The sequence below is a fragment of the Rhinolophus ferrumequinum genome, chromosome 7 (genome assembly GCF_004115265.2).
Source record: "Rhinolophus ferrumequinum isolate MPI-CBG mRhiFer1 chromosome 7, mRhiFer1_v1.p, whole genome shotgun sequence".
Taxonomy (NCBI): domain Eukaryota; kingdom Metazoa; phylum Chordata; class Mammalia; order Chiroptera; family Rhinolophidae; genus Rhinolophus; species Rhinolophus ferrumequinum.
Genome location: NC_046290.1, coordinates 54,112,841 through 54,129,008, shown reverse-complemented (window position 1 = coordinate 54,129,008; position 16,168 = coordinate 54,112,841). Strand labels below are relative to the sequence as shown.

Genomic DNA, 16,168 nt, shown 5'->3' with positions numbered 1-16,168 from the left:
TTAGAAACTACCAAGGGCATAAGGGAGAGTTTTCAAGAAAGGGGGGCTCCTGTCTCCCCCTCAAACGTTAACCAGTACAGCCACTCTCTTATCTGCTCAAAATATGAAGGCCCTGAACAAGATTTTGTCTGAAGAAAGGAATCTGATTTTATAATTTAAAAAATATGAAAATAATTTTTCTACATAATAAATTCTACAAAAATAAAAAGTATGTGATTTAAAATTATATGACACTATCTTGTATAAACATTACCTTTTAAAAAAGGATGGCTGTGTAACGAATGGCATAAATATTGGCATTTGCCCAGATATCTTCTATTTTCACAGCTAATATTTCTTCTTTTTTTTACCCTTTCCTCAACACTATCATATTCATAAAGTAAATCTACAGCTTTATGTACATTTCTAGAATGTACAAACAAAAATGCAGATGGGATTAATCACGTGGGATTTATTTCTGAAGGATGTCAAGTAAGGAATAAGGTACCATAATTTTCAATAAGGAAACCGAACACAATGACTTCTAATATAGAAGCCAAAATTGTCTTTCTCAAAATCTCATTAGTCTTTCATATCATTACATTCATTACTTTATCAATCTTCCTATTTATGTAATTTTAGTCTGGCTTTACATTTTCCTTACACTCAGATTTAGATAAATATACATTATAAAACTAGCAAAAAAAAAGACCATCTGAGAAGACAAATAACATCAAGCCAGCCTGACAAATAGTATATATCATATATGAACTTGTTTTTTTAAAAAAAACTAGTAAGCCACTTACTTTAAGGTTGTAACTATGAGCATTTGCATAATAATATTTGCGTATTTCCAAATTATTCTTTGATTTAAAGACACCAATAGATCAGTTTTTAAAAACATTCACAGCTGTCACATTAACCTGTGACATTTCAGATGATTTAGAGAAAAACCATTCTTGTTTTTTAAAAAAAGCCCAGAACTACAGAAACTCTTTCTATACCTTTAAATCCTATAGACTTCATACATGTTCACAAAGAAAACCTTTTAATAATGTTTCGAAATGCAGGTGTGCAAATTACTCCTGAAACAGACAGGAGTCATGTTTTCAGTATCCCCTGAACCACTGTTAAACACACCCCATACCATTTTTCAGCTCATAAAACTTTTATGAGCTGAAAAGTTCCTTCAGATTTTTTTAACTGCTAACCATAGTTACCCTCTAGCAACAGCACCCTAAGTTGCTATTAAGATCCATTTAAGCAAATATAACATAAACGTGTCCTGAGTAGCATGTTTTGTTTCATAGCAGTAAAAAAAGAAAATCAAGATTTATATGACTTGCTGAGTGCAGCAAAAAAGTTATGAATGCCTTGTTTTAGTGTCGCATGGGTGGTATTTTTGCTTACTTGGATATATAGTATGTGTAGAGGTCAATTCTATGTTTGTGATTAGATTTATACAAATTCATACATGTACCGAGGATTTTCCAGTCTGGAAAAATGTGCCTTGATACCTAAAAAGGTTGGTTTTCCAGGCACATAATGTATTTTTCCTTATTAATGGACACCTGCCTTAGAACTCATTAATTTAACATCTGCTTTAGAGTTTTCTCTTGCGAAAGTTCAAAATGCTTGAAAATTTGTTTCTCATAGGAAACAAATAAAGTAAGTAAAAGTAAGCAGTTGGACCTGAGTAAACCTCATTGTCTTCTTAAGACAATACATAATGCTTTGAATCATAACGAGAATGGCTTACAGAAAGCACTCAAAATTGATAGATGAGAGAAAGAGAAATAGAGGAAGGAAACTAGACAAATAGTCCTCCAACACACAGACTGTGGAATCCCGTCCTCATGGAGATAACCTAGTATTCTGTTTCCACAGAGTTTTGTAACCAATTGTTATCAATGCTGAATAAAAATTAGTTTGAAGACAAATCATGGTCCCATGTTTTAAAAGGGGAAGGAGAGGAAACACCTAGTCATGTCTCCCAGACCCAGCTGAATTAAGTTCACAACTCAAATGTAAACATGCACCTTTGTATAAATGGTTTCTAGTGAGGTTACTCAGACCCTCCATTTTGGGTAACCATTTATAAACTTAGATTTTTTTTTTTTCCTGATGACTGCCAATTCTTCCAGGGAGATCAAGTTTCACTTTTCCATTTTGTAATTTGATCACTCTAAACTTAACACACAGTTTGCCATTCAGAAGAGTTTTTAAATGCAGAACACTTTTTACTTCTTTCTTGATTATTGGATTCAACTTAGTATCTACACTAACAAGGAAGTAAATTGGGAAAAACTGCTGCATCATGTCTCATTCAAATATTTTGTTTTAATTCTCAAGTTGTAAGCACTGGTAGTAATTTTTTTTCACTTCTCTTCACTTCTTTCTTTTTCATAGTAATACCTTCTTGTCATTTTTTCAACCCTAATGACAGCGATCCTCATTCTGACTATGTGTCAACTCATCTTCTCTCTCCAACTACAGTTCCAAGAGGCAGAAAAGGAATATAAGAGAGAGGAAATATGTTATGGTCTCCAAGAAACAGCATCATTAGCAGGAAAATAATGCTCCAATCCTGGCTTCTTTCAACTGTACTGGAAAGTGGAGATTAACTTCAGTACTCTGGGATGTATTCCTGTCTCTAATATTTACTGCCCTGGCGAGAGCTTTTACAATGAGAAAATTCTGGATAGCTGAAACTGTAAAGTTGGTACAGTACTAGAAGCCAACCGACTTGACCATAGAGTTACCCGTTTGTTCCCAACAGCTGCACTCCTGAGTACTCTAATGAAGATAGTATCACTCTTAAGTAAAATGACACCCTAAGGGGAATATCCCAACAGGAAGAGAGAAAACCTGCTTAGAAAAAAAAAAAAAATTATTCTAGCCCAACTTCTCAGAGCTATGTCAAGGAAAAAATAAGTATTTAGTAATTTAATTCACATATTTAAAATAGAATACAGTAACTTAACTAAGATCAATTATCTGAACTTCTGAATTAGAAAAAGACAAACAAATCTGAATTGATCTATTGAACTGTACCTGCTATATATTCTTAACTCAGCTTACCCAACTTAAAAGATGGTGTGGTCTGACCTTTAAGAAGGAATAAGTTATATTTGATCATGAAAATTGCAGGTATTAATCAATACAAAAGCACAGCTTGTAAGCATTTTGCAAGAGACAAAATATTTGCACAAAACAGAAGGCATTGCAAATATTCCTAGAAATAAAACAATTAAATCATAAAATAAAGAACATTATAGCCTGGTAATGAGGTAATGCTGACATATCCACCTTCTGAAATTATATTTGATACAATGAATTATATTTCCTAGAACTGAGCTGGATTGTATTTGTTCTAAATATTTAAAGCCTCGTTAAAACACCCAAAGACAACAGCTTAAAAACAGGTTGAACATGCGTGAAAATAACATTTAAATGACAGACCCCATAAGTCATATAATAAACTTGCAAAATACTGAAAGAGAAAAACCGAAGCAAACTTGAGACCTCTCTCAGCCCTAGGAGTAAGAAATACAGTTTAGCTGTCCACAATGAAGGTACTGAAGGTTAATAGTTAAAGACCAATGGAATGTTAACACAGCCTAGTGCTACCTTGAGTAGTAATGCATGGAAAGACACTGACATTAAAACACTTTGCTCTGCATGTTTTGAAGTGATGTAACATGATGATTTGGTTATATTAGATGACAAAGCAGGGCTTCTTATGACTTTTAACAAAATTGTATCTAACATTCTTCCAAATTGTATAACATATTCTTCCAATTCTTGTACAAATCTGTGAAGCTAAAACACAGAATTTTTTTCACACTCCAGTTATCTTCTAATGGCAGCATTTGGTAGGTTGATTTTTTCTTTTCCCCAAAAGTAATTTTCAAGATAAAATGCTGATTGCCTTGACTGGTATGTCTAGAAAGCAAAGACTTACCTGTCTTGTTTTCTTTGACCTCAATAATAAAAACATTTATGTCAGGGTGGAATTTTGTCCCCAGCGGGGGTTCTGGAGTGGAAAGTGGCTGAGGTCTGAAGGCCTCTTTGCCTCCCACAGTCGGCTGTCTTGTTAGCTGTGTAGCAGAAGGAGGCGTTGGAGTTGTGAAATACTCTCTATCAATATCAGTTTCCGTTCGCCTGGCTACAATATCCTTAAGGGTGGTGGGAGGAACAGGAGCTGCTGATTCTGCAATGATTACCATGTCACTGGTGGTTTCTTCACCAGGTTCCCCATCAATGAGAGGCAGCTCAGTGGATGCTGAAGTTGTGTGAAGTCCGACTACTGAACTGAAGGCTGTAGTAGTATCACTTGAAACTGTGGCTTTAATAGTTGAAAATTCTGGGAGTTCTGTGGCTTTGGGCTTTTTGAATAATTCTGAGCCTAAATCAGTATAATCTAAGGATGTTTTCTCTCTTTCCTCAGCAGTGGTTTCCTCTAAAAGCTGGGTAACACTGGTGCTGAAAGGTGATACAACACCCTTTGGACTCGTACCTTCTCTTTCATATTTTTGTTCGGGCCCTGGACTTAGTGATACCTTTGGACCCATGCTTGGTGTTAGTGTTACCACTTCCTCTGTTTTTGCTTTGGGCTCCGTGACAGCAGTAGGTGGATAGGACATACTGTGCTCAATTTTTCCAACTGGAGTTGTTTCTAAAACTGGGACTCTCTCAGAACCTGTTATTGAATGGTCTTCAGTGACAGTATATGCTGACCCATCACTTTCTTGTTCATCCGAAGGTGTTACTGCCTCCTTGGCTATATCAGCTATAGAACTGAGAGCAGGTACTGGTTTGTCTGGAGTCTGTTCTTTCCGAGGGAATTCTTCCTGAGTTGTTCTCTGTGTAATGTCTGTTGTTCTTATAGTTTCAGGAGAAATAGTTGCCTCAAGGTCAGTCCGATCAATGCCATGTATGTCTTCAGAAGGTTCACCGAGAGCTTCATCTTCTGATGGAACAGAAGGTACCAACGCTCCCCACTCTGTCTTGGGAATTATAGAAAGAGGACTGGTATGGGAAGTGTTTGCATAAGTAGTAGGTTCTTGGGTGCTACTGTAATTAACAAATGCCGATCCTTCCACATCTGAAGTGTGTACAAATTGGGGAACAGTAGATACGGGCCTAGAGACATCCATGTCTTCTCCCTCATCCAAAGCACTTCCTTCTCTGGTTGCATAAACAACTAGACCTTCCATGCCTGTGATAGGCAGAACTCTTTCTTCAGGTATGGAATCTCTCAAAGTTGACTTTTCTGAAATGCCTATTGATATAGTTGGCTGAAATCTAACTGCGAATCTCCCATTGTCTGTTGTATCTTCCTCAGTAAACTGCTCTAATGGCTTTTGAGTACTACCTGGGATAAAAGTAAATTCATCTCCTCCATCTTCAGTGAAACTTGGGATTTCTTTTTCCTTCCCACTCACTCCTGTAGTGGTGGGTAGGGCAGGGGGAAATTTTGGAGAGCCTGCATGTTCAGTGGACGCTAACAGCTTTGAGGTTGTATTATCTTCATCCCATGACCATTTTGATATAGTGACTACTTCCACATCTAAAGTGCTGTGGGCTGTAATACCCACATTCGTTGTCAAGTCTTGATAGCCATCTGTTTCTAAACCAACCGGAGTTGTTATAAAGTCTTCCTCCACATCTCTTGCCTCTGTAGGCACCACACTTAGTTTTGTTGTTGTCTCTGCTGGGGAATCAAAAGATTTGGTCATTTCCACGGAAGATTCTGTAAGATGAATTTGCTCTGAGAAAGCTGTAGAGAACTTCATTCCAGAGCCGCCTTCTTCCTCTATTTTTTTTATAAATGGATCTTTGGTGATCTTTTCCTGTATTTTATCATTGGTATAAGTATCTGTTCTCATCTCTGGTCTTTGTGTTTCTGTTCTTTCTCTTCCTTGTGTTATTTCTGTTTGCAGAGAGGGATAAATAACTGTGGCTATTCCTTTGACTACTCTTTTATCACCAGAATAAGGAAACAATTCTACTTCTGTATGATGCTGTGGTGGTAAAGGTGTGGAGGATACATCCTGGCCAAAAAAATCTTCGAGTTTCCTACCATTAGTTTGTTTCTCTTCCCAGTTGTCCGCGGATGATCCATCACTGTCATGCCTAGTTATAGGTGAGACAATTGTCGAGACTGATTTCACATCTTCTAGTTGAGTAGAGGTGGTGTCTTCTGAAGTCTTTGACACTGTAATGACTTCAGGTATCTTGCTAAAGACCAAGGTACTCTGATCAGATCTAACTGTAAATGTTCTGTCCTCACCATCATCTTCTCCCAAGGTGAATTCATAGTGCGTTGCGGTCACTGATTCAGAAATAGTGCTTACTGTTTTCTTTTCAGTTCTGGATTCCAGGGTCATTGTTGTAGATACAAATGGTGTTTCAGTTACAGAGAACTCCTTGGAAGGAATGTGCTCTGAGATTTCCACAGATGTTACCAAGGGACCCACTTCTATTTGTTCAATTTGTGTAACTGATTCTTGTGTTTGTATCTCTTCCATGACACCATCCCATGAATCAGTAGCCTGAGGGGAGATGACAGCTGTACTTTGGGGCACTTCTTCCTTAATCTCAGATATGTCTGGCTTTCCAAGTGGTCCTGAAACTGAAGGTGAATAGTCCATATCCCAAGGCTTCTTAGTTCTCCCAGCAGGTGTGTGTAATTCCGTGGCTAATCTGTGTGTGACAGTTTGAGATTGAACTGTGGATTTCTGTTCAAAATTGACTATATTTCCCATAGAAGGAAACTTTGTGGTAATGACAGGTAAGTCAGTGATTAAAGGGATGACTGGTGTAGTTCTGTCAGGTATCATTTGCAGTTCTTTGGATAAACTGTGTGATGCAGTTTCTGCAAGGACATTCAGTTCGATGGTTGTAGCCTCTGATATATTCTGTTTAGCTAGAAAAATAATTTCAAAGAGTTGATTAGACAAGTCACTAATAAAAAGCTGTACGTCCAGTGTTTGTTATGTCCTGCTGTGTATTTGGGGGTGACCTAAAAAGGTTTTGTGATGGCTGGGAGTCTAAAAACTATACTTAAATGAACCCAAAGACAGACAATTGAACATTTAATACTCACAAATTGATCCCTTGTTTTATGTTATAAGGATTATCTCTGCTTTTATCCATAGGTATGAATGAATGTTCTTGGTTAAGGAAAGTGAATATTATGTAGTTTTAAGATAAGGAGATGCCTAAAAAAATATAAATGCAAAGTTTGGAAACAGTAGACAGGTGATTCATCAGAAACTACAGCAGCAGCTTGAAACTTAGTAGGAGAATTCAGTACTACTATTCTGGAAGCTTCTGTACCCTGCCTCTAGTTTTCTCCCTTCTTCTCAAGCTGCATCCTGTCTCAGGGGAGCGGGAGTGCCTCAGACTGCAAAACAACAAAAAGCCACATCAAATGTACCCAATTTACATATAAACTATTACATTGTCCATAATGCGGAGGGTTTCATAAAAACAGGATATTAAACTTTTTAATACCACCCTTCACTTGATTCCAGGTGTTGAACATTTGTTTTCCTCTTCCTCTTCCTTTCAACTCTGTAATGTAGGCCTTGTTTCTCACAAATAATAAAATGTTTCTGGCAGAGGCTGCTTGGCATTTGTTGTACTTCTACGTTTTGTTCTATGACCTACACACTATGTTTGTAACTCTTAAGGGTCTTGGTTCCAGGCTTACTTTAGCATGAAACCCAAACCTAGAACAGGAAATAAAGTACCCACATGATATATTTTAGGTCTGTAATTACAAATCACTGGAAACAACCCTGAGCATCAGAAAGAATGGACTCAGGCAATAAAAAGTAACATGTCATCATAAAATGCTACATTATAATGCCTCCAGATTTACAGAGAATGGCCTGGCCTGTTTAAGGAAATTTAAATCGAATACAAAATTGACAGTGTTGTAGACAAGATTCCTTCTCAACATAGTGAAAAAGTGGCAGCTTAGTACATAATGATTCTGGTGTTTTTTTTCAACTTCAGACTTTCAAAAATCAAAAAGTAGTTGCCACTAAACTCAGAAGGAACAGCTCTGAGGAAACTTGTAGCCCTGTATCACTTAAAACTAGTTGTATGGGTAAAGCCTGTTCCCCCCATAAGAGCTGTCATATCTGTAGTGCCTACGATATCTTGTGTCTTAATCATAAAACAGGGGTCTTTGGAAAACAAAATCGGATACTTTTGATCTCTGTCTACTCTGTCAAAACTTAATGATAATTAGGGTCATTGAAACTGCTCTCTATGATACTAGAATAGTAAATACATGTCATTACATATTTGTCCAAACCAATAGAATGTACAACACAAAAAGTGAACCTTAATATAAACTATGGACCTTGAGTGATTATGATGTGTCCATGTGGGTTCGTCAGTTATAACCTTCAGGTTCCACTCTGGAGGGGGATGCTGATAATGGAGGAAGCTATGCCTGAGTGAGGATGGGGACAAATGGGAAATCACTGCATTGTCCATTCGTTTGCTGTGAACCTAAAACTTTAAAAAATAAAGTCTATTTTAAAAAGTTAATGACAAAATGGTGTGATTTTTGTTGTAATAAGACTTGAGCTGTGATAGTTCCTCCTTGTTTGGTTTGGTTTGAGCTATTATTAGCTGTGGTCATTCATTCCCAGATCATTTTAAAGCCCAGATTCATCAATTGTATAACGAAAACTTGGTGGCCATTTACATTATGGTGCTTTGAACTATTCTTTAAAGTCTGTCACTATTTATCCTTTTATATTAAAACAAAACTAAATAAAAAATAATTGAACTCTTCAAAAATACATTAGAAAACGTTTTTCTTCCTTTTTTTTAAGAAAAGCTTTTTCTGCATTCATTTACTGGAAGAAGCTTTGGTCTATTTTGATTGACACGAGCAACTTAAGGAACCAAAGTGTGCTTTTTCTTTTAATTCAATTCTCTATATCTTCTGAAATTCCATATCTGTTACCTCATTTAAATGCCAAATATTATGTTTGTTTTATAACTGCAATCTGTGGGAAAATAGTAAAATGTACATACAGAGAAAGTTCCCATGGAAACATAATATACACACTTCACACACTGAATCCAAGAAAAAATTAATCATATTATCAATAGCAACAAAAAAGTTAATTTTGCTATTTCCCTCTGAGTATTTCCATGACTGATTAAATTAACAGGAGGTGATGCTGCATTAGGACCAAACAGGGCCTGTGAATCAGGTTCCAACCCAAGTTCTGTGCCAGCAATTTTCTACAATGCTATGAAAATTTTATAGTGTTTGGAAAATGAAGGACTCAGATTTTAAAAAACTAAATAACTCTATGTCATTGTCAATTATTATTATCTATACCATTTAGTGTTGTCTTCCTCTTGTCCTGAAACATAGTAAAATGACAGCAATATGTCCCAGAGAATCTCCTTTACAAAGCCAAGATTTATGTGAATTTGTTTTCAAAAATAAGAGTTTTAAAAATTTTAGAGACTTGACTAAAAAAAAAAAAATTCTGTTTATAATTAAATTAATTAATTCTACTATTTGGAATGCAAAACCTCAGACTTCCTTTTGGGGCTGGATGGAGTTTTCATCAACTTAACAGCTGATTCCCATCATGACTCAGTGTATCTCATAACCTGTGCCATTTGTTTCAATCATTTTCCCTGCCCCCCAAAATCATTTTGAAAAACACAAATATGTGCAAAGAGATATCGTAAGAATAAATGCCACTGTATTAATGATAACGATGACAAAGGTGAGAACACAACTCTGGAGTATTCTAAAAGTGTCCCTCCAGAAGGAGCATTCCCATGGAGAAGTTTTTGTATTGGAAAACCAGTGTCCCTTCAATTTCCTTCTTGAGGAGGCCAACAAGAACCAGCATGCTCCTTTTCCACAAAAGCTCCCTTCCAACCTTTGCAGCTGTCTGCCACACAGATGTTTCACATCACTGTACTTATGGTAGCTTATGTTCTATGGACTATCTTCTCTGTGCTTCTGCTGTGAGACATGAGGCAGATTTCCTAATAAAATATAAAAACCCTATTAGCAGCATGATACCTGATGTATCTCACACCTATGCTGCCTACATTATAGGGAAGTGACTCATTGCAAATGAGTTCTCCTATATTAAAAGTTGTCTATGTAGATAACTATAAACATAAAAATTCACAAATAAAGCAGATATTGAACAAGTTGATTCTGGGTTCATATCTGGGGGAAAAATAAAGGTTGAAACAATAAGACTAAAATGCGAACGATTTTTTTAAGTTTTATGAAAGAGTGTACGCTAACCGATTCAAACTCAATAAAGAGAAAACATTTAAAAAATACCAATTAGGGAAGTTTTGGTAGCTATGGTCACATTATGATAAAGGCACAAAAAAGATAAGCTGACCATAGGTGAGAAGGGCAGGCCAAATTTAAAAGTAAACAAATATGCAAGAAAGACAGTATATGAAGTGGTGGGTACTTATTTAGCCTCTTTAGACCACCAGTTTTAGTTCCAAGCTTCATCAAACAGATAGATGTACAAAAATGAGGGTTCAAAGCAAGATCACATCGATGATTAGAGGCCTAGAAATTGAAATTTCAAAACATAAATTGTTGCATGTGAGGAAAACGCTGATGAATAACTAAACAATTATGTTTAATAATAGACATGACTGTTATTTAGATTTTGGTCTCCAACTTAGAAAAGTGGGCTCAGACTATAATGCAATGGATTTAGATAATTAGAAAAACTATCTGAGTAATAGGATGTAAGAATGGGTTTTCTTGGAAACATGTTCTATCTCCCTGTCTTGGATATCATCAATAACATCAGATGAGAGATTCACATGGGCCTTGAATGCTTTTGAGTCACTTACATTTGGGGATAAATGGGTGATCTTTCAAAGCCCTGTATAACTTTTCCACAGAACTTGCTTAACTCTGAGGTCATAGAAAATTCAAAAGTATACAATTTAGTTTCATCATCACTGGGGAATACAGAGGAAAACTATTTCACAAAGACATTAACTTACTTGTTTTTTGAGCTATTTGACAAGAATCGATTCGAATTATATGTATCACCACCCATTGTTAACGTTCTATTCAATGATTTTAGGAGGACAAAGGGATTTAGCAAAGTGAGATTTGGTGTTGTTCATTCAGCAAGAAGTGGCTGTAGAAACATTTCCTACATTTCGTAAAAGCAAACGAGAAAACTATGATCATATTTCTAAGTTCCTGTACTTTACCAAACAATTGTAATTCTCTGAAATCACTTTTAGAACTGTTGCTAAGGCCGCGTCTCCTACAAAATTTACCCTACAGAATTTAGTCACTACTCAAGTATGTGGGAAAAGTGGGCAGCTGACAAGTCATTTTGAGAATATTTTTCAAATTCTTTCATATACATATAAAGAATCCTTGAAAAATGAATTAGAAATCTGGGGAAGCGGTTGGCATTGTGTGTGGCTTAAGAAAGGTTTTTATGTTACCTTATGTATGAAGGTTTAGACTAAACCTTCTAAACCTTTTAAGTGCTGAATAAATTTTGAATATGATAGAGTCTTAGGTAGGGTAGAAACAAAAACGTAGCCTTTAGCTTTGGTGGGGAAAAAAAATTGAACCATTATATTTACAAGTTATATATTTCCAAGTTATATAGATTCATATATATTAGAGAGAAAACAATGGACCTAACTTTGCCAACTTTTCAAAGATTTCTACATAGATTTTTAGTAGGTGGTTTTTCTACTTGAATCTAAGTACCTTGTTTTTTCATACATTCATGTGAATTCACCATTTAAATAAATAATGTAAAACACATTGGGATGAATTCTTTGTGGCTACAGACTTTGGTTTAAATTCTACCCTCAGGGAGAAAAAATGTTGTTTAAACGTTTTCTAGTGCCAGTTTTATAAAGCACAAGAAAACATAATCAAGCAACACAGGAAAGTTGGATAATTCCACTTCTTCCCTAATTTAACCTCTCTAACGGCCCAGCACACACCAATCTGATTTTATTCCTTAGTCGTATTAGTCACTCAATGTAAAACTGATCATAGAGCTTGAACTATCTGAAAATCACTGTTAGGAGAACGCGGCTTAAAGAATGACTATCTTTCTACTTTTGGGGATAAGGTTTCTATTATTGTTGTTTGTTTTCCTGAAAATGATTAATGATGATTTTTTCTGTTGTTTCAGGGTTTAGGAAAAAAAAAAAGTATTTTCAGTGGCTTTTGATGGCCAATTTGTATTGCGTTGACACACAATATGTGGCTTTAACACTCAGAAAGTTGAGTCCATGGGAGGTGATCCAAGCAGAGGCATCTTAGCTGGGAGACAGCAGTGTATGAAATCACACCTTCCCTGTTCAGCACTAACATCTATGCTGCTGAATACTCAGACATCCCAACTCTGTGCCTTTTTGGTTGATGAAGAATGCCTGTGTATTTCACTTTAGAAACCAATTACATAATAAGCTAGTGTTATTTTCTACTCATTTTAGTTGCATATTGCTATAACAAGATATATAGGAAACAGTAAAAACTTCACTGTATTTCAACATAACATGGCTCTAACTTGAACATACTCACATCACTTAAAATTCTAGATCTTTGTTTAGCTGTCACCATATAGACCTTACAGTAAGTATTACAGACTCTGGATTGCTTGCTTGTTTTAATTAAGCATTCTACAAGCATGATACTATATACCATGTGACTACTACTGATAAAATAATTTAAGGTAATTTGAAAAATTCAAACAATTATATCACAAATGTTGAAAATGTTACTTAAAGCCAATTTTAAGTAGTAAACCTAACTGAAGATAGCCTATGTTTCGCTTTGCTAAGAACATACATTGTATGTCAATATGACACTAGAGAATTAATTATTAGAAAGCACATATTTCTATTACTTGAAATCAGATGAGATAAATGGAGATTTTTATTTATAGCATGGTTAATTTTTAGGTATTAATTGAACATGATGATTATCCATGTCATTTCCAAGTACTCACCTGCAATTACTGAAATTTAAACTCTGCCATTTCAAAGACATACCCAACAAAGACAAAATAAACCGAATTCAAGGATTCAACTCGGCCACAGTTGGCCTGGGCATTATAGCACCAACAATCTAATTGCATTTCAGGACTGCAATTAATATTGAATAACTACTCAGAAACACGTTTTGTGGTGCAATGGGGCACAGTTAAGACCATACCTTGACATTTCCATATCCCCTTTAAAAAACCATTTGTCAAACTTCCAATTGTTTTAACCGCTTGCTTGCTTTTGAAAGTCACTGAACTGTTCCCATTCCATGCACATACTGCAAGACATGGAATCGATTCCAACTGCTAGTTGAATATCAACACATGCCTTCGAAGTTTTTTTTTTTTTTTTTCAATCTGTAACTTTTAAAAAGGTATTAAACACTTACGTTTAAAGCAGTAGGCATCAAATCTGCTATCAGGGAGAGGGAAGCCTGTCTGGTTCTCAAAACGATACAGGGTTCTCACCCCAAGTAAACCACCTCCACACTGGGCCTTGGCCACAGTCACAGGGTGGCGAACGCTGGCATCCATCAGCCACCCGTAATCGCACTGGTCGAAGCCGTTCCTCCAAGCCGCATGGAGCTCCCCCACTGTCGCCAGCTGGGCGTCCTGGTTTTCACACTCTTCTTTAGCCTCCTCATAGGTGAATTTATTGGGAGCAGTGATGTGGTACACATCACCTGAAATAAGAAGAAAGGGAAAAACAGCCCTAAGTTCTATTATTCATTCCTTTCCATTTTGGGTGGTGGGAAGAGTTAATGGAAGCATGTAATACATATATGATAAGAATTAACACATACCAGAAAAGTTATATCTATACCTATATTTATGGCTATGTCTATATCTCTCTATCTATCATCTATCATCTATCTATCTATCTATCTATCTATCGATCTATCTATCTATCTATCTATCTATCTATCTATCTATCTATCTATCTATGTATCTGTAAGCTTTATCATTAAATGACTGCTTCAATGTCCTATGGGCATATAGAAGCAGTTATTTGATAATAAAGTTACAATACATTCTTCAAGATGAACAAACCTTTCCAGGTGATTCTTTGGATTGTTGTCCAGAAAATGAGTTTTCTCTTTAATGAAAGATCCTGTGATGTACTTATTAACATTGCGTGCTGCAAAGGGAAAGCTGTTTGAACTATCACTGAGGTTATTTCACTTTGTTTATCCTATAATCAAATAGTAATTTTCTGACCCTCCTCTTCCATCACTACTATCAAAATGATTAAGTCTCATCAAATCAAACAACAAAGCCAAACAATCTCCAGGGTTTGAAGTTGGGAAGGGATAGAATCCTGTTCTCCTGCCTTCTTGTCTGCCACACAGGGCTGCTGGGATTGTTATTCAAGTCATGGCCAGTCCATGGTCAGGGCTGAGAGGCAATGGAGGCCAACATCAGCCCCCACTAAACCAGCAAAACGGACCAAAGTCCCCCTTGAGGAAAGGGATCCTTTTCTTCTACCTGCTCTGCCCAGGGTGGACACCTTTTGCAGTCTGTCTGCCAGAAGGGCACCTTTTCCCAGTCTTACAAAGACACATGTTTGCTAGCAAAGGCAATAACTAGGTTTGAGAGACTCTTATATTTACTAATTGATTAACAAAGAAAGGGTGAACATTTACTTTGTTTATGACCAGGCCCAATTAGCAGAGAATATGTTCATTATCATTTAATGTGTCATAATAAAATATTCTGGAAATGCCATACAGTTTGTTAAATTGAAATTTTACTTCCAATTTACTTGGGTAGCTAACAAAACAATTGGCTGGAATAAATTCAAGCAAATTAAATGATGCTTTTCACATATGTACACAAATTGCTTTTTAAAAGACAGAGGCAGCATTAGAGAATATTTAAGCCAAAGGAGCAGGCAGGAGGAGGAATATACAATGAAATGGAGAGGAAGCTAAAATATTGATAGCCTATTATTGTAGCAGCTACAGGTCCTGTTTCCATCTCACTGGGACCGCTTTCTAATTCTATGATATATTAGACAACTGGGACGCCAGAGCTCTCACTATTTGGATCTTCACCTGACTAAATTTAGATGTAACAAGCAATTGTTTAAAATGAGTAGAACCATTACTCTCTCTGAGTGTGTGATAGCTTTATAAAATGAGAAAACTAAGTCCTGGGAAAAATGGCCACATCACACATACCAGCTTTTCTCACTATACATCGAAAATTGCTGGAACTCGGTCAAATCCCGGTAAGAGCTATTTGAAGAAGAGAAAGGAAAATGACTTTTACCTGACTGAAAAAGGTAAGGTCGGAGTGTGCAGAGGTTTGTCCTTAATGATCTAGTTTGGCAAAAGATAGGCATCTCAAATCTAAAAATGTACTATAAGAATGTAAGTTTCCTTCCCCCTTCCTTCAGTGTCTCCCTTCCTAATATGTTTTAAAAGCGTAAGAGTCACAGTACCAGTTACAGAGTATGTATTCCACAATGTTTGTTAAATGAATGGCATTTCAAGTTCTTGTTCAGAAACAAGGTGCTCTTTTTCTCCCCTCCTTCCCAAGCAGCACATTAAATAAAGCTAATTCTGCGGCAGGGCTTTGGGGAGCTGCTGTCTGGAACAGGTGATTGATCTCACCTATGGATTTGGTTTAAAGCAACAGGGGGGAAAGGCAGACGGAGAGACTGCGTCTGGCCGCCCTGAGCAGCCTCATTCACTTCGCATTACACTTGCACCAAGCCTGAAAGGAATGCAAGTGTGAAAGAGGGCAGCATGCCAGTATGTTTCCCTCCAAGTTAGAGAACACTTGGGTTTGTTATTACAGCTGGCATATCATTTTTGTTGCCTTAGTTTCCTGCACTGTGAGGTGCTTCTACTTTGAGGTAAAACTACTATTCCTCTTCAGTAACAGGGGTGATTGGCCAACCAGAGCAGGGCAAAGGAATGTAATTAATTGAGTAAAACAGCTAGGTGAGTCGGTATGTTGGGACAAATCAACTTCTCCAAATGCAGCCAGACCAAAGAGCTAATGAAGAAAAATGATAGCATGATTTCATGGGTAACTAGTGTCCCTGTCTGAAACAGCATACATGTTGGCGGTATTAAAGGAAAGAAAGGTTTCAGAAGGTGCTTGTGGGT

At 36.6% G+C, this 16,168-nt stretch overlaps 1 protein-coding gene across 3 annotated transcripts in view; it reads right to left on the bottom strand.

Moving 5' to 3' along the window:
* Window positions 1-16,168, bottom strand: part of VCAN (versican) — a 103,959-nt gene that overhangs the window by 52,243 nt on the left and 35,548 nt on the right. For 2 of the 3 annotated variants that reach the window (XM_033110313.1, XM_033110314.1), the window contains exons 6-7: window positions 13,442-13,735; window positions 3,944-6,910 (exon numbers count right to left, since the gene is read on the bottom strand). In XM_033110313.1, coding sequence (XP_032966204.1) covers window positions 3,944-6,910; window positions 13,442-13,735 — 3,261 coding nt within the window. The remainder of the gene's footprint in view (window positions 1-3,943; window positions 6,911-13,441; window positions 13,736-16,168) is intronic. The other variant, XM_033110315.1, reaches the window with a different exon arrangement.